General features: G+C 38.5%; 3 protein-coding genes across 8 annotated transcripts in view; all 3 read left to right on the forward strand.

The window, feature by feature from the left end:
- Window positions 1–10,265: 10,265 nt before the first annotated feature.
- Window positions 10,266–15,165, forward strand: LOC149952460 (uncharacterized). Its single transcript, XM_090168578.1, has 12 exons — window positions 10,266–10,342; window positions 13,033–13,103; window positions 13,177–13,232; window positions 13,297–13,384; window positions 13,444–13,551; window positions 13,623–13,742; window positions 13,802–13,957; window positions 14,020–14,189; window positions 14,253–14,272; window positions 14,327–14,605; window positions 14,672–14,878; window positions 14,941–15,165. Exons 2-12 carry the CDS (start codon window positions 13,041–13,043, stop codon window positions 15,156–15,158), a joined length of 1,485 nt encoding a protein of 494 aa, XP_090024704.1. The 5' UTR covers window positions 10,266–10,342; window positions 13,033–13,040; the 3' UTR covers window positions 15,159–15,165.
- Window positions 15,166–15,324: 159 nt separating this feature from the next.
- Window positions 15,325–23,103, forward strand: LOC149952461 (uncharacterized). Of its 4 annotated transcripts, none has more exons than XM_090168573.1 (20): window positions 15,325–15,579; window positions 15,639–15,814; window positions 15,883–15,964; window positions 16,024–16,766; window positions 17,045–17,744; window positions 17,821–18,182; window positions 18,475–18,831; window positions 18,926–19,172; window positions 19,234–19,451; window positions 19,515–20,017; window positions 20,085–20,255; window positions 20,314–20,391; window positions 20,447–20,775; window positions 20,842–21,550; window positions 21,617–21,672; window positions 21,733–21,985; window positions 22,049–22,150; window positions 22,210–22,422; window positions 22,482–22,750; window positions 22,818–23,103. In XM_090168573.1, exons 1-20 carry the CDS (start codon window positions 15,445–15,447, stop codon window positions 22,983–22,985), a joined length of 5,871 nt encoding a protein of 1,956 aa, XP_090024699.1. In that variant the 5' UTR covers window positions 15,325–15,444; the 3' UTR covers window positions 22,986–23,103. The 4 variants fall into 4 exon arrangements, with proteins under 4 accessions (XP_090024699.1, XP_090024700.1, XP_090024702.1 ...); XM_090168574.1 differs by having other exon boundaries at window positions 22,485–22,750; XM_090168576.1 differs by having other exon boundaries at window positions 20,857–21,550.
- Window positions 23,104–24,838: 1,735 nt separating this feature from the next.
- mtgo (miles to go) overlaps window positions 24,839–25,442 on the forward strand; it is a 42,190-nt gene continuing 41,586 nt past the window's right edge. For 2 of the 3 annotated variants that reach the window (XM_090168579.1, XM_090168581.1), the window contains exon 1: window positions 24,839–24,988. The gene's annotated coding sequence lies outside the window, so the exon portion shown is untranslated. Of the gene's footprint in view, window positions 24,989–25,058; window positions 25,308–25,442 lie in introns of those variants that run through there. The other variant, XM_090168580.1, reaches the window with a different exon arrangement.

The following is a 25,442-nucleotide window of genomic DNA, read 5'->3' on the forward strand; positions in this document are numbered from 1 at the left end:
AAATTTTTGCTCGCCGCGCTGTGAGCGATTTGCGTAAACGAACTTTACCGTCGCTCACCGTGATCAAAATCCGCGCGTAGCTAGCGCACAAATCTGAGCGAACTATTCCTTCTCTCGGTAATTTTCCCTCAACGCTGCGTCAGCGCTTTCTACTGAGGGTACTAACGCGTCGCTTAAAAGTGAGGGGGCTATTCCGAAGATCGGGAGATCTCGCTCAGCGCGCGGTGAGCGCTTAAAAGTGAGGGAACTAACCCGTTGAGGGGGGAATCTCCCTCAGCGCGCCGTCAGCCATCAACGCCGGAGCGAACTATTCGGCGCTCGCCCAGAGGCTGCTCAATTTAGCCCTCTCGCTGAACAAGAGCAGCTGGAATTCGAATTTGAAGCGCTCGCTCATTACTGCAGGATTTTCAAAAACGAGTGCTCACTATTTTTGCCCACCTCTGGTTTGATGGGGTGCTGATTCGGGTTCAAAGTTCGGAAGGATCTTGGTCGCATCTCCCCATTGATGATAAGATACGTTTTGTGCAGGATGAAATGGGGTTGCGTGTACGTTTCCCCCTTGTCCCTGCCGCCGCCAGGGTCGCTTGCTGCACTGCCGTGCAAACACAAAAGCATTAACGACCAAAACCAAAATATGGAGAAAACCCGCGAAATTCAAACTTCATTTGCCTTAAGATACCCCAACTTACTTCTTTCAAGTTTATATAGTAGACCGACTTGGATTTTTCAACTCAAATTATATTCTGGTACTAAACAATTTACAGGCCAAACGATATTTCAGAAATATCATTAAAACCATGTCTTAAAACGCGAAAAAAATGCGTTTTGATTTGACTTTTAAAGAAAATAAACACATTAATGCGATTTTGGTTTGAAAATAATGCAAAAACCTAAAATAATGCGTTTTGCAACAAGTCATTTCTCTAAGAATAAAAATTTTAATTTCGAAAATTAGTTCAAAATTGAATTTAACGTATAAAATAAGGAGAAATAAAACCAAAATCTGTAAATCGAAAATTTGGTCGTTAATGCTTTTGTGCTTTGCACGGCAGTGCATAGTCTGTATCGTTGTCATAGCCGCCGCTGCCGCGCTTGCTACGGCTGCTTTTACCAAGGTTCGTAGAGAAAATGCGCTTTTACCGCTTCCTCGAACGCTCCCAACGCGATGAAGCTTGTAGTGCCCCCGTTCCCTTCTTGACCACTCGTTCTGTTTTCCCCACCCGCTCCTTGCTCCGCTTCGTGAAAAATCCCGCCATCTCTGTCCTCACTTCCCGCCATTTCCTCCTTTCGTACGCTATCGTTTAACAAACTGAGGGTTGCCGCTTCTTTAACGGATTTGAGTTCTTGGAAATCTTTGAAATAAGAAGGAAGATCGGCACTGCTCGTGCTGGCGTCACTTGGGTTTTGAAATTCGTCTAAGGAATTTTTCAGGCTAAGCCTTCCTTCAGCCGTTGCGTTGCTGTTCGTAGCAATATTCGCTTCAGGCCCGTACACAGCCGCGAAAACTCGGGGGCGCTCAAATTCTTTTTGGGGGTGCCAATACCTTGAGTAATTTTTATCTCCCCACCTATGAAATTAGTAAATATACTAATCCGGTTGTAGCCCTTAAATATCCGTCAAAACATTTTTAATAAGCTGGTTCAATATTTCTACAATTGAAAAGTTTTTCTGGTGCAGTGAGACGCGCGAAAGCAATTTTCAAAAACTTTAGTAAAATGGTTTCAAATATTTACTGATACTAGCTCTTTAGTAAAAGTAATTTTCCTTTTTGATTAATATACAAATATTTTAAATAATATTTTTCGGTAATTGAGCAATCGATTTTTTTTGGGTCAGTGGGATTGGGGATGCTCAAGTACTCATTTGGGGGCGCTGAGCATCCCCTGGCACCCCCCCGTGTACGGGCCTGACTTCGCTTTGTTTCCGTTAGGGCGTTTCTTTAATTCAAGTTTTTGTTGGACCTTCGTACACTGGCGACAAGACGTTTTCGCATCGACTGTACTAATTTCGTTGGCCTGAATGAACTTCCTTATTCTTTTACTGCGTCAAAATTCGGCGATATGCGGGCATAAATCTTCCGGCATGAGACATTCGTTTTCCGTGTAATTTTCGTGCACCGTGTAACTAAAGGAATATATTTACGTTGACGTATCGGAGAGCACGTTCTGAAGTCGCGAGGGGCTTTGGCTTTATTTAGAAGCCCTCGTGCGAATCATGCGTGATAAAAAACCATGAGCTCGATCGTGGCGCCGAGAAAAACTTTTTTAATTTTCATCACTTTAGCCTAATATTCCGCCTATCTATCGGAAATCCGATATTTCGGCTTAGCGGAAGTCTCGCATATTTTAGACACTAGAGGGCTCTGTGCTGAGAAAACATCTTGATTACGCAATAACTAATCAGTTTGGTTGTAAATCTCGTTAATTGTCGTACTTATTGTTATTATGTTACTTATGCTCCTACCTTTGATAAGATACGTTTGTGCCTAACTTATAATTTCGGCAATGTGAAAACGCGCAACTTTTGACCATTTTAGCAGCACCATGGACGAATTATAAGCACCAAACCTCTTTGTGTCTCTTTTAAGCCTACGTCGAATTCCGCGCTTGTTCTTTTTAGTTTCACATCGAATATATATTCGAAGTGACACTAGGTGGTTTTTTTCGCCTGTCCCAGGACAAAAAGTGTAAACTTTTTACCCTAAAACGTTTTATTCGCCTGTTCTCGGGGTAAGATTTACCCTGTCCCGAATTTTGTTCGCTTGTTCCAGAGCTCAAACGTTACACTTTTTACTCCTCCTCGAAAGGAGGTGTAAAGGGAGTAATCTAGCTTATACAGAAAATTCATCTGCTTAAATTTCGTTTCACGAAAACATAACGGGTTTTGAAAATCTTCACATGTGGCAAGCTTTTAAAGGGAATATAACCTGCAAATCAATCTTTATAGAAGACCCCTTCAATTTTTCAAATTTCCCTGTCCAGTGACGCCAAACATTTCTAAAGCCAAAGGCAAGAGCGGTACGTTAGTGGTACAAAGGCGATTGATATCTCAATCGGTAGGCACTATTATAGCCTCGACGGGATTTTCGTAATTTTGGGATCGGAGCCCGAGAAGTTGGGAAAATGCCCAATTTACTATTTTTTGTGGTTTCGCTTTGTGTGGTTGATATTTTATTTCAAATTAAGTCCGATAACGTTAAAAAAAATATTTTTGGTTAGGTTAGGATTCATCGGATATACAACTTCAGTTATATCAGTAAATATTAAATTTAAGTATAGTTTCCTGGTTAATTTACGGGACCCCAATTTTCGCGGTTTTATATTTTCGCCTAAAAGTCTACATAACGTTCTTTAATTTAAGTCCGATTTTCATGAGAGTTATATTTTTGAATAGCTGTGGTTTCCCTTAAACCTTGATTTGCAATTACGTTGCTTAATTTTAATTCTAAGTGAGGTTTTTTGGACAGAGTATGCGGACCCCCGCAACTTCCGACATGGTAAATCCGCGTGTCTATAGAGTTCTAAACGCCAGTTTCCCTCTAGCATTTTTCAAGGCCGTTCGTGCCGAGCTTTCAACGTGTTCCCAGAAGTAACAATAAGTGTGACCCCCAACGTTTTACGCACGTTTAACGCCCTTTTTACGCACGTCGTACGACAGGAAGTAGGTAAGTAACATTTGATCAAAAATCACCAGTTTTGTTACTTCTAGGCCTATTCCAGCTTAGGTTGCAGCCGCGTTGGAAAAAGTTAATTTTAAGTGAGTTAATTAGCCATTTCGCGTCATACCTGAATTCTTTACGCGCTGAAGCTATATTCGCATTCCACTGAAAGCCTGCTTGCAATAAGAATAACGTATGAACAGGCACGTAAAAAATAAGTGTGACCCTAAATATTTGTTATGCCCAGAAGTTAAGCATAAGTGTGCCACTAAATATTTTTTTGACCAGCTGCCGTACACACGATTGCTCGCGGTACGTTAGTGGTACAAAGGCGATTGATATCTCAATCGGTAGGCACTATTATAGCCTCGACGGGATTTTCGTAATTTTTGGGATCGGAGCCCGAGAAGTGGGGAATTTGCCCACTTTAGTGTTTTTGGTCGATTTTCAATTAAATGTACCCCACCACCCGCGTAGGCACTATTGTCATATTTGAATTTCGTGCCAATTGATACAGGTGCCATCTAACTCGTTCGCGTTTCGCCACCTTATTTCCAAAACCAGGTAACTCGAAAAACTTGGTTTTTATAAAAATAAATTAAATGAACGTGTTTGCGTTTCGCTACCTTATTTCCAAAACCAGGTTACTCGAAAAACTTGGTTTTTTTTAAATTAATTTACATTAAAGTGTTCGCGTTTCACCACCTTATTTTCAAAACCAGGTAACTCGAATAATTCTTTTCCGATAACATTCCTCTTGGGTTTATTAAGTTAATACATCAGTGGGATTGTGTGTACTTAAATGTCCGTGACATCTTGTTTTAAATTAAAGTCATGTATATCGGAAAACTCTTTATTAACACAATTAAGGTTTCTTTTGAGAGTTATTTACTATTTTATAATAGATTTTAAGAAGAAAATAAATTATTAGACCATTACTTAGATAACGTATAGTAGAAAGTGGGGTGGCGGAGTGGTTAGCACTTTCGCCTCGCAGCAAGAGGAGTCGGGTTCGATCCCAGCTATTGGCACTGGGTGAAAATCCGGAACCACTCCTTCTGCGTAAAGTGTGTAAGTCCTCTCCCCACTGGTTAGAGGGGTTTCCCCCCGAGATCTTCGGTTTCCTCTTCCCATTTCAACTTGCTGAGGTTAACGGTAATAGTTAGTGTATATTATTTATATTCATTATTTATTTATTTATAGTCATTATTTATTTATTTATAGTCATTATTTATTTATTTATAGTCATTATTTATTTATTTATAGTCATTATTTATTTATTTATAGTCATTATTTATTTATTTATAATCATTATTTATTTATTTATTTATTTTCATTATTTTTTATTTGTATTCATTTTTTACATACTTTATTTTGTTTTAGTGCAATTTAATCTTTTAAAATACTCTAAATTATTTCAAAATTAAATATGATTTACCAAGAAACTTCGTTGTTTTGTTTTTTAGCTTTAAATTATAATAGTTCACAAAATCGCTAATGGGTGGCGGCAGTGGCCATCGAAGAATTTTTCATTTAAATAGTTGCATTTTTCGCTCATAGGTGGCTTTTGTCGTAGTTGATAACCCTCCCATGATTTTCGTTCCTATCTTCACTAATGCTGTTTTAAAGTATGGCCAACTTAAATCTGTTCTCGCTGTACTCGCACGAGTGCAGCGAGAACAAATCTAAGTTGGCCGTGGTTAAAGCCTATGGGGAAAATTTGAAATGGGGCTCTACCTTGGAGGAATAAAACAAGTATACTTGTTTTATACTTGTTTTATCCCTCCAAGGCTCTACATAGTATAAATAATTATTCCCAACTCAATGAAAACGACGGCCATTATTTTAGTAAACAAACCGGTTTGAACAACCAAGGCTTAGGAGCTAAAATGAACTACAATATAGTGTCAAGTGCTGTTAATGCTATTAATATGCAAATTAATAATGTTTTCGGAGACTCACGTTCTAAAATAAATTTGCATTGTCAAAAAAAGTAGGTTTATTGAAAAAAATAGTTGAAATTCAGGTTGAGCTTTTCTGGGGCATCTCCAAGGTGCGGATTCTTTTGAGCCTAGGCCTAACTCTTCTAGGCTTTAATAACGCTGGTGCAGTGGCGCCGCCAGGCGTAATCGAGGTAAGCGGTCGCTTACTTGAAATTTCAAGGGGGCCCAATTTTGTCAAGAAGGGCCTAATTTAAAAAATTAATATTTTATAAAAATTATTTAGTTTTAGCCCTTTACCGACATCACAATTTCGCTAGCGGATCTGAATATCTTTTTTTCTTCCCTCATGCCGTTAGCGAACGTCGTTTTCTCCCAGCTTCTCGAATTCAGAGGGCATTGTCTCTGCTGTCAATTTTGACAGAGTCTGCAATACCCAGTTTAATCCTTCGACACCGACGCTTACAGGTGGGGAGAGTGAGCTGACCGTCAATTTATTAGTAGGGGGTTCTGAACAACTCCGTATTGCAAGTTATGTCGAAGTATGCTTATCGTTGAGTGGAAAATTACTGAGAAAACCCCGATCTGGTTGGTAAAAAGAAATCACCAATTCACTCAATGTCCAGAAAGAAAACTTTATAGTCGACATTTGAAATACGCTCTTCTTAGTGCTGTTTTTGAAACGTAAAATTCCATTAACTATATTTTAAAAGAAAAATGAATGGGGAAATTAAGAAAAAATATGCATTGGGCGCCCAAAAACGTGAAATATTTAAGAAAAATCAGACACGTGTTGAGAATCAGATGCTCTGGCGTGGCTCGAGAGCTACTTATGTGGGCGTAAGCAGCGGGTGGTCGTCGGCGGGCAGCAGTCTGGCTGGGCTGATGTTGACAGGGGTGTGCCTCAGGGCTCTGTCCTGGGGCCGAGGGGCTGATCACTCCGCGTAATCGGTGTACAGAGCCGTACCTTTGACTGTACTAATGGGATTACGTGTAATCTTTGAAGTCCCTGCCTTTGGCAGTGGTAATCTAAGCGTATTCCGGTGTACAGACTTTCTAAGAGTGGTTAGCCCCTCGCCTGGGGCCGCTCCTTTTCAATGTTCTCATCAACTCTATGCCTGAGTCTGTTCTTGTCGCGGTTGTTCTGTTGTTTGCGGATGATTCTAAGCTCTTTCATAAGATTGGTTCTCAAGCTAATTGCCGGGAGCTTCAGGCGGATTTGGACGCTGTTGTGGTTTGGGCTGGTGATCATCGCCTTTCTTTTAACGACGCTAAGTGTGCGGTTCTTCACTTAGGTCTCAAGAGCCCTATTTTTATCTACTCCATCACTGGCAACCCCCTTAAGACCCCCCTTTCGGAGCGTGACCTCGGTATTATTGTGGACCCCGCCCTGAAATTCTCCAGCCACTCCAATAAAGTCACTAAGCGTGTCCGTTCAATTGCGGGATGTGTCCGCCGTAATCTAAATTTCCGTTCCCCAAAATTAATTAAAACTTTGTATAATGCCCTAGTTCTCCCGATTTTCGATTTTTGTTCCCCAATTTGGACCCCTCATTTAGCTTCTGACCAATTGGCATTGCAAAAGGCTCAAAACCGTTTTACCAAATTAGCTACTAAAATTGATAACCTACCGGCCCCGTCGCGCTTAAAATCCCTGTCCATTCTTCCAGTCATTATTCGACACAAAATAACTAAGTTATGCCTTTTACACAATTTTTTCCATAAAAGTCTCGTGCACAACTTTTCTGATTTTTTTGTTTAAAATGAGGGTTCTCGTACTAAATGATCAAAACCCAGGGCAAGCACAACTGTTCGTTTAAACTCATTCTCTAATTCTGTAATCAATGACTGGAATGCCCTTCCCCAATCTATTGTATCCGAACCCTCCCTCCCTAAATCCCGTGCACTTTTAAATGAGCATTTTAACCGCGCGTTATGATCTCACCTTCTGTATAGTTTATCCTACTGTATCTGTTTCACGCATATGTATTTGAAATCTACACAAAAGCCTTGCTGGCTTGGTAGATATTTTTCTGTTAATAAATAAATAAATAAACGTTTCTTATGCCATTCTGCGTCATCGGAAAAACATTCGTCTACCGTTGGGCAATCCGCCGGTTCCACCGCCGAATCTCAATTGCAAGTAGTAGAAAGTGCGGCAGTGTCACTCAAACTAGGGATAAACCCGATATGACGGCATCAACTACCAGGACAAAAGAGCTCTTGGACATAAGCGTAGACAAGGATTGTTTCCCTGTTCGGTCCGTTTTTTCGGCGTACCCATAATCGTTCAGTACTTTTTGGTTTAAGTATGATACTCAATAAAATTGCACAAAGTATATTGCTTTTGCTGACGTCAGCTAAAAAATTTACAATTTGTTATTGCTAATAATTTTAGATGAAGTTCTTGAGAGAATAAATGTTTTATCTCAGTGTCTTCAAAATCCTAACTTCGTTTATTCTCGAGCTGTAGACATGTGCGAAGCCACTCTCATGGGAAAATTAACATGATATATGGTAAATTTTTTTTAGAAATTTGGAAAGTATCTTCAACTTTGGCTGGAAAAAATATCGCTTATAGTCTCAGATCCGCACAGTATGACAACGCGTCCTCTAAAGAGAAAGAGAGCTAGTAGTAAGAAACTACAAGATAGTATAGTGTACAGCACTTTAGGTAGAAGGTCAGAGGATGCTTTAACAATAACGGAAAAATTTAAAATAATTTTTACGAAGTTTTGAATAAATTTCACTCTGAGCTAAGAAGAAGGTTGAGAAATAAGGCAAGTTAATATAAGATACTATCGGCATCTGAAACTCAAAATGCAACTTTTTTAAACGTTGAAGACGTAACTTCATTTTGCAAGGTTTCCCAAAGAATTTAATTTGATATGACTTCTTTAAAATGACTTAAAAAACTTATTTTGGCTAAAAATCTTGTAAAGAAACACGCATTTTCTTCTCTTGAGGATTGCTACAAATATTTGCTTGAAACAAAAGAGCAATTTCTATGTCTTCTGAGATACTTCGATATAGTGCTACGCAGTCCGGTATCGAGCGCTTCTTGCGAATGAACTTTTAGTGCACTAAATCAAATGACGGAAAATAGATTATGAAACCTAGCAGTACTGTTAATAAATAGAGAATTCTGTAACATTTTAAAAGAAAATCCCATTACCGTTGTAGAAGAATTAGCAAAAACACATTGTGGAAGGTTGACATTTATGTATTAAATTTGGCTAAAAAACAAATAAAGGCCATACATTTTAATAACTTCAAATATTTTAAGAATTTGTTTTAAAATTAATGGCTTTTAAATTTTTAATAATGGGGGTAGACTACTGAATCCCGTTTGTAAGGGGCCCATTTCTAAACTTCCGCTTACCCACCAAATGTTTCTGGCGTCGCCAGTGCGCTGGTGGGGAATATCCCACTTCGACTACTTGTTACATTTTCGGAAAGTGATCTCTGAACCGAATCGTATTGGTCATTTTCCCCAACCTTTTATTTTTCTAAACTACTCATTTTTTAACTTCATCCGCACAAACCGGGCGAGTTTATAAATTTCAATAAAGCTACATTGGGCTGACTAAAATTCCGACGCAAAAAATTCCTTCTCAATTTAGAAGTTTTCCATTGGCTTAAATAAATATGTTAGTAGCCAATAGTGTGACTCGCAAAGTTACTAGGGTGAATAAAAAGGTTAAAATCTAACGTATTCCACCTTTTTACTGGTTCGTGGTGAAACAAACCGTTAGTGAAGATTTTTGAATGGAATAAAGGTACAGTGGCATACTTATGAGTAATTATGTTACATATGCTTGAGCCTTTAGCTTTGAACAATGGCCCCGGAACTAGCCTTCTTTAAACGAAAATATTTAAAAAAAATGCTAGTTCCTGGGCGTAAAGATTTTCTTTATCCTGTTTACTGTTTACTCACGGACTGTAAATTTACAATAAGTTAAGTTAGAAGAAACCACCTATGGACTATGAGAAGGATGATAAAATACGCGAAAAAGTAGATAAGTCCATAATTAAAAGGGATAATATAGCTAAATCCTAAACAAATTTGAAGAAAATTAAAAACTTACTAATAACTCGTACCGATAGGTCTTCGAGCAACGCGAAACTCGGATCAAATAGATCTTCGAGCAACGCGAAACTCGGATCAAATAGATCTTCGAGTAATAAACTAAATTAAAAATAAATAAAATAGCCAGAAATTCCAACGGTAGACCGGTTTCGTTCTATTTGGAATTCATCAGTACCGTGCGGGAAATCTGGCTGGCGACTATCAAATCGAAAAGAGAAACTAAGCCTAAACATTTATTTAGGATTTAGCTATATTATCCCTTTTAATTATGGACTTATCTACTTTTTCGCGTATTTTATCATCCTTCTCATAGTCCATAGGTGGTTTCTCTAACTTAACTTATCGTATATACTATTCTCCACCACACTCCCCCCTTTTCGGCTTTCCGTTGCTATACGCAACGCGTTTTGAAATTTTTAATGTTTAGGCTTAGTTTCTCTTTTCGATTTGATAGTCGCCAGCCAGATTTCCCGCACGGTACTGATGAGTTCCAAATAGAACGAAACCGGTCTACCGTTGGAATTTCTGGCTATTTTATTTATTTTTAATTTAGTTTATTACTCGAAGATCTATTTGATCCGAGTTTCGCGTTGCTCGAAGATCTATTTGATCCGAGTTTCGCGTTGCTCGAAGACCTATCGGTACGAGTTATTAGTAAGTTTTTAATTTTCTTCAAATTTGTTTAGGATTTAGCTATATTATCCCTTTTAATTATGGACTTATCTACTTTTTCGCGTATTTTATCATCCTGTAAATTTACAGTCCGTGGTTTACTCAAAGAAAAAACAAGAATAGTTATATGATAAAAACTTGCACTGGCTAAAGCTGCAGGTGATAGATCCATGTTCAACTTTCACCTAGGAAGGATCTTTCATGGATTAATCAATCTTCATTAATCAAACGGAAATAGATTCTTCTTAGGTGAAAGTTGAATTTAGTTCTAGCGCGTCGCATCGCGACGGTGGCGCCCCCTGGATTGTGGCAATTTTTCTTATCGAAACCGTGTGTGGTCAGAAGTAAAAAATACGTGTGGCACTTTCTTATCGAAACCGAGTATGGTAAGAAGTAACAAATAAGTGTGGCACTTTCATTATCGAAACCGTGTGTGGTCAGAAGAAATAAGTGGGGCACTTTCTTATCGAAGTCGTTTATGTGTAGCACGAAATAATATTTTCGCCTTCAACCCCCAACTTGTATAGTTTGTATAGTTGGTCCAGAGATTTTCCGCCCCCTCACGCGTGCCGTTAATTTCCGCCCCCTATCCCCAACCCCCTTAAAGGGAGAGTGACCGAAAAAAAAAGTTGGTCTCATTCGATAGAACTCTTTGACGCGCACGCAGTGGCGTTAATTTCCGCCCCCTCCGATCAACCCCCTTAAAGGGAGAGTCACCGAATGACACGATATCGTACGCCACGAAAATTGTAATACGCCCTAAAAATTGCGATGAAATCATCGCACTGAGCCACTGACGCGTCTTCAACTGATTTCCTATTTTCCGTAAAATTACATTCATGGGTATTTTTTTTATGCATTTGCGAATTTACATGACTTTTGGTGCCTAAACTACCCAAATGTTTGATATAAATTTCCCAGTTTAAGAATTTCTTTAAATCATATTTCCACTAATTTCCATAATTTAAAAGAATTATATTCGTCGTGTTTTGCTTACCGATTTCACCTTTGATACTTTCCGTCTATCTAACGATAGGAAATCACATGTCCTCAACAGCTTTTGTAATGGTTTGCCCACCCGGGTATCCTGAGGGTGGGCGGTGGCCACTCTTTAACATAGGATGGTAAATTATATATCAAACGATAGGAAATCACATGGCCTCAACAGCTTTTATATTGGTATGCCCACCCGCGTATCCTGAGGGTGGGCGGCATCCACTCTTTAACTTAGGATGGTAATTTTTATATCAAACGATTGGAAATCACATGGCCTCAGCAGCTTTTGTATTAGTTTGCCTACCTGTGTCTACTAAGGGTGTATGGGTTTGCCCACCCGAATACGCCGATGTGGAACTAATATTACGGCCTGGGCCGAGGGCCGACTTGTTTTATGTTGTTTTTAGACATCAGTAGATGTCACGAAATAAGTTTGATAATTTAGAATTGTTATTTCAGATCATCAGATGACGCTTTTTACTGAATTTACTTAGTTCCATTGAATTGGGAATAATACTGCTAAAATTACAATTACGATTTCGGTTGCCATGGTTACGCGGGACCTGTTCTGAGAAGACTGTACGAAATTCATCTTTATAATTAGGCGGTAGCGCCATCTATATTTTGTAAATTTATATGATTCGCGCAAAAATTCAATTGCAATATAGTTGCCACCACTTGAGACAGATGCCGCCACGGTTGAACGATATAGTTGAAAAAGTCTCCATATTGAACGAAATTGGTCCCGCGCAAGCCAGATTTAGTTGTACCTCTATTTATTCCCAACTCAATGCTTAGTTCTTTCAGTTCTTGCTTGCAGACTTGGAATTAGCGGGAGTCTTGGGACCAATGGCTCTTAATAAAAATCAGTGGGCTCTTAAAATAAATCATTCGAACGGGGGTTGCGGGCCACCGGGGCTCTCAATTTAATTAAAAAATATTTATTAAACATTTTACGGAAATTTCTGGAACATATTGATTTGTACGCCGTTTTTGAAACTCTGTTTTCCTACTCTATACGAGAGCGGGATCTAGCGTTACAAATGATTATGTGTGATATTATAATATACTTGCTTGTTTTAAAGTTAATAAATGTTATGTAAGTAACGTAACCAATTTTTATTTTCCTATTTTCCCTACCTAATTTTAAATTTTTTCCCCTAATCCCCCCCTCGCTTGGGCCAGTGGCTCTCAATAAAAATAAACTTAAGGGGGGTCGGGGGCAGGCTTGGAAATAAGCGGTGGTCACTGGGTCAAAGACCAGTTTATTAATTGCTCGGACCAGTTTTGTTATTCAAAAGCTAGTGGTTCACTGGTCCATTGACCAGTTTATTAATTCAAAATTATCTACCATATTATTAACCAACTGGTCTACGTGACCACTTAAATAATTCAAGAGTTGGGAGTCACTGGCCAAATAGGCCAGTTTAAAAATAAACCTTATTTCCAAGCCTGGTCGGGGGCCCGCAGGGCCCCCGTAAAAAATATCACTATTTCCAAGCTTCCAAGTCTGCTTGCTTGCATGTTTATTGTTAGACTTAGCCTATTCGCAGGGGGTGAAGGTTCACTTTCGTCCTCCTATAGTTGTTGAACGCATCGTCTTGTTTGGCGGGAAGTCTGTGTTGTATTAGGCCAATTAGTTAAGACATTTCCTTAATAACAGTATTTAATCTTAGTACTAATAATGGAAGAAATTGAAGAAGTAATGACAAAACTCGATGAACTTGTCCTAGAAGAAAATAGAATAGTTAGTTTTTATTTATTAACTTATGATAAGTTTTAACTCTATGATATCTTATTTTATATAAATCTGTCAATAGGTAACATTCAAAGCACTTAGTAATTGCTGTGGGATTAACATTCTTAAAGCCAAGGAGTAAATTATCATATTTAAAGACACTATGCCCTTGATTTAAGTCTTAAAAACCATTTATTTTTAGAATTATGAAGAATTTCTACCAGAAAAACCAAGATAATTTGTCCGCCTGTTACGTTATTTGGGGTATTAAATACATCAATGATGAAAAAGTATGTTTTGATTTCAAATATTATTCTTAACCTAACCCATCTTTTACATTTGCTTCAAGGCAACGTTGTTTGTCTTATCAAGAGAAAATGAATTAAACAAAACTAAAGCTTCCTTTTTAGAAGTTTTAAATTGTGAAATTTATAGTATAAGCAAGGCTATACCTAAGGTATTTTTAAACTTTAATGGTCTTTATGTTCTTATTCTTATTACTTTTTAAATAATTTTCAATTTCATCAGGATTTTGATGATATATACTCAAATGAAGTTGCACTGCGGAAGTATAGTAGTAAGGCAGTGCCACCAAGAATATGCGACAGTCGTATCATATTCAGGGAACTAGCAAAATTGCCGGTTAAGGTATATCTGTAATTTTTAACTATATTTATTCCATATAAATTTATTTTTTAAAAATTTAGTCGGTAACCTTAAATCAGGAGCAGACAAATGTTGGTTTTCCAAAGTCCTTTGAAACGAGTAAACCAACAAAATCAAACCAGTCTAGTGCCATTGCGGATGCATTTGCTAAAACTAGCAAAACCAATTGTACCAAGAATGATACTGTGCATAAAATGGTGATATACATTTACTCCAAAAAATTATTGTTAAATGGCTAAAGTGTGTGTGCAAAATTTAGGTTGAACAAACGAACACTGAAACGAAAAAGTCTCAACCCAAAGACACAAAAAATAAAGCTGGTGGAGCAATGATGGCATTTGTTAAAAAGGGAGTTACTCCTAGCACCGTGAAGGAAAAGTCAAAGAATGTACCAGAACCTAAAGCAGATGTTAAGGCTCTAGAAAAAGAGTAATTCTAATGTCAATATTATTGATCGTTTCTCAAGGTTGAAATTACTATTTTTTCTTATAGAATATGGAGTGACTCCTCTGGTAATTTCCTAAATTATTATTTTTGAAAATAATTTTGAAGTACTTATAATTTAGATGAAGAAAATGAGGAGGAACCAATTCCAAAACACAGTAAAAATAATGAAGCCGTGCCTATTAAACCAGTTAAGAAAATGAGACGCATTATCATGGTACCTTCAGATTCTGAAGATGAAGAAACTGAAAATGTAAAAAAAATCGAAGCAAAGAAAGTTGAAGATAAGAAACTGTTAGAAGATTCCAAATACAACAGCAATGTTAAGCATGACAGTGGTGGTAAAAATAAACTAAATGCCAAAAATGTGGAAAACAAGAAAAAATCTTTTAAGAAAGAAGGTTTTTAGTTTTTTACCCATTATATTCTTTTTCAAGCTGCCATAATCTTAAAATTTCATGTTTTAGAGAAGAAGAAGGAAACAAAGGGTAGGAAACGAAAGGCTTCAGAGTCCGACAATGAAAATCCTTTTCCCCAAAGCAATATTTCTGTAGAAAGTGATGATGATGAAGATATTATTCCTCCAACTCCTCTCCAGAAGAATGTGACTAAGGGTCCGTGCTTGCAGTATCAGACAGTTAAAAAAACGTTTCAGGATGAAGATGGATTTTTCGGTAAATAAATGAATTATAGCGGTTTTTTATTTTCAATTTTATTTTATTTTTGCGTTTTTTAGTTACAAGGAAAGAAAAGTGTTTGGTAGAAGTACAAAGACATGAAAAAGACATTGAAGATGAAAGTTCTCCACCAGCAAAAGATGAAGTTAAAACTGCTACAAAAGTGGACAGCAGTAAAACAGTTACTGAAACGAAAAAACAAAAGACCAATAATAAAAATTTAAATAGTCCTATGGTAAAGCAATCTCGCTTGGATTTTTTCTTTCATAAGAAATGAAAAATAATTAGAGTTATTGTCAAAATAATTAAATGTTTTGTTAAAGTTAATTTTTAAATTGCGCGCCTTTTTCTCCAGTTTTATTTCTAAATTCGTAATGCTAGATGGCGACAATGTATTTGTATCTTTATTTTTAACAATAAAATCTTTCGTTAGGCCTTGCGTCTCTGCGCGGCTTCGTTGTTTTTTTATGAAATAAAAGGTTCAATTTAATGAGATACAATTATGACCGGTCATTGTTTACTTAATGTTAAAAGTTTACTAGCTTCGATTTAATAAATTCCACATGTCCAACAAGTCAAAGCGAAAGGTAACCATAGAAAAGAATTCCAAGGAAGGTGGTTCATCAAGACCCAGTGTGTTTGAAAGACTTGGTTCCAATGCAGTGAATGTTAGTAGCTCATCACAAAGTGGACAAGAGGTAAGGAGAAGCTCTTGCGTTGTTTAAATTTAATTTAATTTTATCGGTTTTGTCTTCAGCGCCATTCACGAAGTAGTAGTAGTGTGGCTGCGAGTTCTTCAACTAACGACCAATCTACTGAAAAGTGTCGCAATTGGTTGAGAACTGGAACTTGTTCTTACGGATCAAGCTGTCGTTACCAACATACTTCTCCCGCGTATTCTAGCCCAAGCAAACAATCTAGTAAATCGGAAAAGTAAGCATCAACGTACTGTGGTATCTTAAAGACTGTTGTTCATCTTACTGAGGTTACATGTTTGTTAGGAGCATAAATGAGAAAGATTTAAGACATAGGGTGAGAAGTAAGAGAAAAGGGAGAAAGAAAAGTCCATCACCATCACCAAAGGTTGGTAAATTATTTTAATGGTTTGAATTTTCCATTTTGCCATAAACCATACATTTCAGAGGTCCAAATCATCTACTACAACATTGTCAAGTACTGCACCTTCAACTGCCAGTAGTAATTCAATTGCTAATAAAAAGGTGGACTATGATTCAAAAATAAAATCCACGGTAGTTGTTACACGAAACAAATCACCGAATTCAACCGATGATCACCTTTCGCAGCTGTCGAGGCAAGACAATCACAGTAATATAAATTCGCTGCATAACAGTTCTAGTGCAGGAGCTTCCACAACTGAAACACTGGCAACAACAATGGTTTCTGTCCCAGAGAAAGAAAGGGACAGTCGCCATCATTCAACTCAACACAGTACTCAGTATCCATCATTAAAGAAATCAAGCACCTGGGAAGAAGATGAGCGAAATCGATCAAAATCCTCTAGTGGCCATTCTGCTCTGGAGAAAACCTACCCAGAGTCATCGCAACTTGACTATAAAGAAGAAATGTCACTTGAAATGAAAAGACAGCAACTTAAAAGAGAATTGGAACTAGAGATGCAGAAAGAGGAGAAAATGAGAGTAAAAGAAACAACTTCTTCAACAAGTTCAACCAATAAACCAACAAGTAGTGGAGGAAATAGTGCTCCAGTAAGTGGTGCCAGCAAAACTGGCAGACCACCTAGAAGAAGTAGTAGCTCATCATCATCTAGAAGCAGCAGCTCTTCCAATTCTAGTGATGACAACAGTGAATCAAATTCATCCAGTTCTGATTCCTCTTCATCTAGCTCCTCTAGTGATGATGATAGGTAATATTAAGATTCTTATAATTCAATTATGATGTTGAACCGCACATTTTGAAACAAACCACCAAAGTGGTAATATAGCCCTTCTGCTTAGTTATACGTGATCTTTATATCTCTAATGGATACATTTTTAGTCCTGACTTTGTTCATTGAAACATGCGTTAAATGACACCCTTTTTTTAAATTGCCAAATCTATATACCTTGATAATTTTACTTTATCTTTTCACATGATAAATTTAATTCGGGCTGCTTATCTATTAATAAAAGAAAATTCTTACAGTTCTTCTTCATCTACCTCGTCATCTTCATCTACTTCTGGAGGACGCCGCCGTAAAAAACAACCCAGTTCAAACTCTCAACCTTCAAGTGCCGCTGGCAGTGGCAGTGGTAGACTCAGTGCAAATTCCCAAGCCAAATTGTCCTCTAGTCGCCACAGTAAAGAACGTTCTGGGCGGCGGTCTCCTAAAGACATAGGAGATAGCTATGGTCGGAATCTGGACCGCCCTCGTAGCAGAACATCAGGAATTACTTTGGACTCCAACCGTCACCCCCATCGTCGATCCAAATCCAAACAACGCAGTCGTTCAAAAGAGAAGAGTGGTCGGTCTAGCAGGTCTAGAAAACGATCCAATTCGCCGGATAACCATGCTAGGGACAGCTCGTATGCCAAGAAACACTGGAGAGATGACAAAGGTGGTCGCAGTGATTCTCGTGATGGAGGGCTTTCCCCTAGTCGAGGAGGACGTTCTCGGAATGATTTTGTGGGTAGCAGCGTTGGACATAGTAGCCGTGGAAGAGATAGGGAACGAGAAGAACCATTAGGGTACCGATCAAAAAGCAAGGGTGAACGTAGAAGAAGTCTATCCCAGACGAAAAGAAATAAAGATTGGGTAGATAGTGGCAAAGACCGAGATGATTTATCCAGCAGTGGCGGTAGAAGACACAAAAAGAAGAAAAGTCAACTGGGAAAGGACAAAAATGTGACAAGCTTCCTAATATTTGTTCTTGGGTTAGTGACACAAACTTGATAGCGAAACGTAATGATTTTTTTTGCAGTCAAGGCAAAGTCCACTGAATTCTGGAGTTAACCAAGACGCGAACAGCCCTCATTATGGACTCAGAAAGGCAAGGGAACCAATACGAGATGACATAGGACCAAGAGATCCCGGTGGTCGTGATTCCAAACATATGGACGGTAAAGACTATCGATTTCCACCCCGAGAACCCTCGCCTCCATTATTGCCACCAATTGTTCGAAAACACAATAGTGGAAGGTCAATTACTCCACCACCACTTCCTCCAAGAGACATGTTACCTGTTATGCCCTTATCCAGAAATCCAGATTCCAGAGATCATTACCGAGGTGATATTCGAAGATTACCAATTGATGACCTTGGTCCACCTCCGCCATATAGCAAGTAATGTCAATTTTGGTGTGGGCGATGTTGGTTTTTGGTTGCTCTCCTCAGGCGTGTTATGCGTGTCTAGCATGACTTAATTTTAGATTTATTAACAACTTAAGTTAACCTTAATGGGCATGTGCTTTTAATCCTCCATTAAATAATTTCATTTTTGGAATTGTGAAGAACTTGGGGCTGACTTGATTGTAATGTCTATTAGTTTTCTCAATATTTTTCTCCTATGCCTGAGGAGTTTGTTGGTAACTTTTGAATGTTTTCCTTAATTTGACTCAATTTTGGGTTCTGATAGAAGCTATGATGATGCACGTGGTGATCGATCCTCTAAGAGAGATGCAAAATACGCATCTCCTAACAGATCCTCTAATGGTGGCAGTAGCTCTTTAGCGAACCCTTCTTCTGTTCACAGTCGATCTCCTAAAGACTTGCCACCTGAATTTGATGCTAGAGGTCGTCCTTATCTTCCCAGTTCGTATAAAGATGGGGCCATAAGACCTCTGCCTCTTCCATCCTATGAAAAGAGAGATCCTAATTATCAGCCGCCACAGTCGGTTTATAAGTGGGTGGCCCCTAAACAAGTTCGCAATAAATCTGCAGCAGGTTCATCTGCCGCTAGCGGAAGTTCCGAGCTTCCTGGTTCCCCTGGAAGGTACTTTTAAGTTCATACTTTATACCTCTCTTAGTTCCCAGAGTATATCTTCCTTTTTTGGGTCCTTGATTTTTGACAAAATGAAACCTTTAAGGGAACGAGCAGCTGAAAGTGGTCGAAGGCCAGTGTCGCCTGAAACTTCACGATCAAAACGACAGCAGGATGATAAAGGACGTTCTTTGGCTCGTGGGCCATCACCGTCCGATAAAAATGGACGCAGAGGATATGATAAACGAGATGATTCATCTGCTAACGATAGAAAGAAAGGAAAAGATGGTCGAGATGATTCATCATTGCTCAAGAGAAAATCTGATCGTGAACCGAGCTGGGAAAGAGATAGAGTGAGATTACATGTTTGATTCGTTTTCAATTGGGAATTGTTCTACTTTTTTTTTATCCTAGAAAAGAGATTTACCTCTGGACACAGAAATGGATCGTTTAACAAGATCTATGAATCTCCCTGATGATATGTTGGATAGCCGTGCCAGAGATAGAGATATGGCCTATTCTAGAGGTCCTATACCATTGAGAGAACTTGAGAAAGATAGGCTACCTGGTAATGTGGACATGCTACGTCGAAGAGGTCTTCCACCGTTAGATGATCTACCCAAGCATTACAGGTACTTATCTGTCCTTAAATTTTTGTTTGTTATCTTAAAAACTTAAATTTATCAACTTATCAGAGACGGACCAGGGCGATTGACTCCTCCACCTCCTGGCATGTCTTCACCTCGCAGGAGATCAGAATCGGACAAACTTCCCCCTCCGGGATATTCTAAATCTCACAAAGGATCCGATCGTGATGACTTGCTCCCACCTTTACCTCCTATGGTACCATTACGCCGGGGGGATAGGTATCCAGGTGACTCACCTCATATGAGAGAACCTCATGATTTTCATATGCTCGATCATTTACCGGCACCTGGTTACCATCATCCAATGATAAGAGAGGGACGCGATCCTAGAGACTTAAGAGACATGAGAATTGATCCCAGGGACCTGCCTCCCAGAGATCATCGAGATCCTCGTGACCCAAGGGATCACATGATTCCAAGAACTCTACCACCACCTGATTACAGCCCTGACCGTTATCCCCCACATCCAGATTATCGTTATTCCGAGAGGGAATTAGATCGCTATGGGAGAAGACCCAAAGATTACGATTTACCACCATTACATAGAGATGGTTTGTATATTCTTTATCAATTGAGGATGATTTTTTGTATCCAATTTATTATAATAAATTTGTGTAGACCATCTTGATCCTCGTGATCACTACCATTATCGATCTCGAGATGAATATTATGCTGGTATGCTACCTCCTGATGACTGGGAATATCACCATGGTCGATATCCACCACCTCATGAACATCTATTACCTCCAATGCGAGGACATTCTCCCCCCCCTATGTTCAGAGGCAGAGGTAATGTGTAACAATAGTTCTACTTTTGAACCTTTTTTCAGTATCTTTATTCTACTAGAACTGGAAAGAATTCCAATGGAGCGTTATCGAGATCATTTACCAGAATTAAGACCTGAAAGTCGTGGAAATAGAGAAGGTATATCAATCACTGTCATGTTTTTAAAAGAATATTAATTTTTTTAATTGTTTAGAGGAAGCGCGTATGCTTGAACGTAGACGTCATCGTTCTCCTGAATGGATAGCAGGTCGAAGAGAAGAACGGTGGCCACCAGGACCACCACCAAGTCCCCCACACGCTGTAGCACCTCAAAGCCCCACCGGTGGTGAGAGACCAGTACCCAGCGAAACTACCACTGTGTCCAGAAGCAAGTACTCACCAGGGGCATCTACAAAACGAGAACGTGTTGAACGTGGACGTGACCATTCACCTGCAAGCCATGGTAGTTGGGAAAGGAGTAGTAGACATGATAGTCAAAGTTCTGAAGGACATCGCTCATCTTCCTCATCATCTTTGAAGAAGGTAGCTCCACTTAAACATTATTTCACCCAGTATGGCCGCGATTCTCATTAAATGTTTTCATTGAAGGATGAAAACAAACAGACCATCCCTCATTCCACTATCACCGGACCTAGTAGTTCATCATCTCGGTCAAGTCGCGACTATCGCGATAGATCTACGAAATCGTCATCTTCAAGGTCCCGGAAAAGAAGTAGATCCAAATCGCCATCTGCTCTGCAACCACCGAATCCTCCTGGACCAGCTGTGGAACCCAGTTCTAAGAAATTGAAGCTCCACACATCAAATCCAAGCTCTCCATTGCCAGTTTCGAAGGAACCTGAAGTTCTACCTGATAAAATGGATGATTCTAAGTCAAAAGAACACCAAAAAGAAGACAAAATTCCTCTTACAGATGCTAGACCACCATTACCGGAAGATATACCAGTTACTATTAAACAAGAAGACACTCTAACAACTATTGAAGTACAAGCTGAGCAAAAAACTACATATGAAGGGGAACTAAAAGTGTCAAAAATATCGGAAAGTCTTCTTAAGATAGAGTCTAACTTGGAAAATGAAGACGAAGGGAAGCGACCGCTTTTGGAACCTCAAAAGAAAGAAGTACCAATGAAAGAGAATTCCATTGTAATAAAAACTGAACCAAGAGGTGAAGAAGAACATAAATCTACTCCCCCAATTGAGGAGACACCTAAAAGTATCAGTATCCTTGAACCAACACCAGCTACCAATAAAACTGACAAATCTGACGCTGAAAAAGAAGATTCTAGAGGATCTGGTAACCAGTTTTAAGCATTAATGGTTGAATATTTATAAATTCCCAATTCTTTTTTTCACGTTGTAGATGGCGGTCTCAGTGACTGGAGTGATGATGAGGACATTGATTTAATAGTTAATGAGGTACTTTCCTTATAATTTGATTATTAAAAGATTTGCAAATTTGCAACTCTTATATTTCAGGTTGAGCCATCATCTGAAGAAGATAAGGATACTCTCAAGTTACTGCCTTTAGACGGTGATGCGAAAAAGGCTGAGACTAAGAAACCTAGTTCGCGATCTCATTCCAAGGACAGGTCTGCTAAAACCGATGATTCAAGGCGTAAAAGGAGCGTCAGTAAAGATCGACAGTCTATCATTAGTCGACTCAGTGATGAAAAGATGGATATTGATAGACTTGAAACTATACCAAGTCGTGACTGTGAAAAATCTGGAGGTAAGTTTATTGGATGAGCTAGCATCCATCATAACATAAACTCATTTTTCTTATTTTATATAGGTTCTGATGAGGAAGATGTCGATTATGATCCAATCAGTGATGATGACGCTGAACTTGACGCCATGATGAAGGATGTAGAGGCTGAAAATGTGTCAAAGAAAGGTACAATTTTTAACAATTAGGAAACCGTTAAATCAATTAAATAAACTATATTTTGTTAGGAGCATTGGATGTTTTGGATGTGGATTGGTCGAGTTTACAAGAGTCAAATAAAACTAGTGACATTGTGCAACATTCCAATGCCTCAGCAAGAAAACGATTCCTGTTATCGAACTTGTTACCCACTGTGGGAATTTCACGAAACTGGGCCGGTTCTGAAACTTTACAGAGAGTTTTGGATCATTGCAAACTAGAAACTTCTGAAAATGGAAATGGTGAGTCATAGTTATTTAAGTTAAGTACTTGCACCTGGTAATATGGTTTTATATTTTAGCAGAAATAAAAGAAAATGGCATGGAGTTGCATATAAAAAACGATGACAGCTTGGACACTTTTGTGTCTTCTAATCACGTTGCAGCGTTTCAGGTTGCAGCTGTCGAATCGAAGAAGCAAAGATCTCGAGTTCTCCATCAAATGGGACCTTTCAGAAGAGCGTTGTCTGCTAGACAAGATCTGTGGATTAGAAGACAACTCTGCAAAAGCTCTTGTGTCGTTTCGCCATCCCACTCTCAAGGAAGTACAATATCATCTACTTTAAACAAGGTTTGAAACTATAATGCATTGGCTCAGCTCTAACTCTTAAATAAACTTAACTCTTTAATTTCCGTAGAATGCATCTTTGGAAAGCGGTCAAGCCGTTTTCAGTCCGCCTCAGGGAAGCTCTACTACACATGGTGTTGATAAAGAACTATACAAACTTAGTTTAGAACTTTTTCGACAACCTAGCAAGAGCACAGCGTCGTCCCCGACAGTTCTTCCCGCTGTCTGCGTCCCCTAAAGTGTATTGTAAAAGCAGAAACTAGTCTTGTTTTATTATTTTTAGACTAGCCATAGTTATTGGAATAATATGAACACTGTTGCTTAAATAAACATTTCATTTGTCTCCTTAATTAAAATACTGTTGTAATTTTTGTCATATTTCTATATTATTACATTTTTTGGTTGACTAGAAGTGGTCATTTTAGGAACTCCATAGTGGCGAACAGGGCCTAAAATAGTGGGCAGTGCTATTTATCATTAATTTTTCTCAAAAAAGTATCAAAAATTTAAAATAGCTGATTATCTTATGGGAGATGTCGAAGGGTCTTTCTGGTACATATTGACAAACGCAGCCAATTTTGCTGAACTAAGTTTTTTGTACAACCCTTTTTTCTCTCATAATTTTGTTAAAATATTCGTCATTTGAATTATGTTTTGGGGGTTTAGTTTAGTTTGGGCAGTTCTAAAATATCCTTATTTTAGCCCCAGTTTAAAATATGCAAGAGCTAGATAATGGGGACTCTGTAGACATCATTCATCTCGATCTGCGGAAAGCCTTTGATACTGTGCCACATTCGTTACTTATTCGTAAACTTGTTAACTTGGATGTTCACCCCATTATTGTAAATTGGATTGCAGATTTTTGGAGGGATAGATCCCAGCGTGTTATAGTAAATGGTGTCTCTTCGTCATGGTGTGGGTGTCACAGGGTGTGATGTGACCAGTGGTGTTCCACGGGGTTCGGTGTTGGGACCCACAATATTTATAATATTATAAATTTATTTATTTATTATATTATTATAATAACGACCTACCACTCTTAATTAAGGAATCTTTTCTGAAGCTATTTACGGATGATAATAAAGTTGGTCGTGGCATTAATAGTCAAATTGATGCTCAAGCACTACAAAGCGATATTGACGCACTCGACTTTTGGGTGTCTTCCAACTGCATGAGTTTTAATCCAATATCGGTTGCGTGGACGGATAATAGAGGCGCATTCTGTGCTAAGAGACCTTGGAATTATGCTCTCTGGTCATATGTTGGGAGACACTCATAGTCGTGTTGCAGCCGCTCGTGGGATGAAAGCACTGTATATGCTACGTAAATCTTTTTCACACTTCAGTGTCAAGTCCTTTAAAAAATCTTTACAGTTCGTATATACGCCCTCATCTCGACTACTGCTCCAGTATTTGGTCCCCTCACCTTGCGCGTGATATTGACAATTTAGAGAGGGTTCAGAGGCGAGCCACGAAACTTGTTACGGGTTTGCGAAATTTACCATATTCAACCCGCCTTAATTGTTTGGGGCTTCTGTCACTCGAGGACAGAAGACTGCGCACTAATTTATTTTAAGCATTTAAAATTATTCATGGTCATTATGCCATTTCAGCCGAAACATTTATTGATGTTAAATGGTTAAATGGTCAGGACGTAAAGCTCCTACTATCTTTAATCATTGGAATGACCTGCCATGGATAGTAACGTTAACTCGTCTGTTCCTGCTTTTAAGTCGCGTCTCGACAAGTTTCGTGGCTGGTAATAACGCATGAGTATTTCTTTTTATTTTATTTTATTTTTTTATTTTTGAGTATCCAGTTTTGTTGGGAATTACTAACTAATGTATATATCTTTATGTATGTATTCAGGAGCACTTTCTCTTCCTGATAAATAAAATTATTATTATTACGATAAGAAGCCCTTGGGGGTGTGGTTGTTTGAAACTTGAATTCCCCGCTTCTATGTAAATGACAGCGTTGACGTTTCATTTCTGATGAGCTTCGCGCCCTCTATATGCTTTCGTGGCAAAAGATAGGTCTGAATTTTTGATAGACGCAGACTCTGTTCGTAACGCGTTGAAATGACAGCTGCATTTTATTAACCCGCAACGTTTTTCTACATAATTTATCGTAGTTTTTATACGGCTATTTGCGTGTAAAATTTTTATCCCGGTTAGTTTTATCAACAAAGTGTTTATCGAACGTTCGAGGTGAAATGTCAACTCGGAAACTAATTAATTTTGTAAGTTACGATTTGTAAGCCTTTGACCGTAGACGCGCGCTTTATTTTAGCCCACTTTCCCACCATTCCTCGCCGTACTGCCGTCGCCGCTTACCGCAGCCATACTAGCCTTGGTTTTTTGATCTACGTTTAACGCTTAACATATTTTTCTTAACTCTCATTCTAACATTATAGTTATTGATATGATTTTACTTCCAAAAGAATGCAGGCATTAATGCTGTCCCTGAAAAGAATCCTTAGCAGTCTAGCTTTTCAAATTAATTAAGAAACCATGAGAAAGTGGAGCTAATGACAGCAGCTGTCAAGTAGATTTTGACAGGTTTGTGACAGCAGCTGTAAATGTAATATTGCACTATGCATTCCAATTGTACTAAGTTTCCTATTGGTCTAGTGTAAGATATTTCCTGAGCTTATTGATATTAATTACAGCCGCTAGTTGTACATTTACAGCAAT

This window comes from Leiobunum rupestre, chromosome 3 (genome assembly GCF_980474605.1).
Source record: "Leiobunum rupestre chromosome 3, qqLeiRupe1.1.hap1, whole genome shotgun sequence".
Taxonomy (NCBI): Eukaryota; Metazoa; Arthropoda; class Arachnida; order Opiliones; family Sclerosomatidae; genus Leiobunum; species Leiobunum rupestre.

What these genes read in the sequence shown, in the direction of transcription:
- LOC149952460 (XM_090168578.1), top strand. Translation starts at nt 13,041, where the DNA reads ATGGAAGAAATTGAAGAAGTAATGACAAAACTCGATGAACTTGTCCTA. An exon ending in TAGCAAAATTGCCGGTTAAG is followed by an intron (nt 13,743 to 13,801) that starts GTATATCTGTAA and finishes TTAAAAATTTAG; the next exon opens with TCGGTAACCTTAAATCAGGA. An exon ending in GGATGAAGATGGATTTTTCG is followed by an intron (nt 14,879 to 14,940) that starts GTAAATAAATGA and finishes TGCGTTTTTTAG; the next exon opens with TTACAAGGAAAGAAAAGTGT.
- LOC149952461 (XM_090168573.1), top strand. Translation starts at nt 15,445, where the DNA reads ATGTCCAACAAGTCAAAGCGAAAGGTAACCATAGAAAAGAATTCCAAG. An exon ending in TCCTCTAGTGATGATGATAG is followed by an intron (nt 16,767 to 17,044) that starts GTAATATTAAGA and finishes AAATTCTTACAG; the next exon opens with TTCTTCTTCATCTACCTCGT. An exon ending in CCACCTCCGCCATATAGCAA is followed by an intron (nt 18,183 to 18,474) that starts GTAATGTCAATT and finishes GGGTTCTGATAG; the next exon opens with AAGCTATGATGATGCACGTG.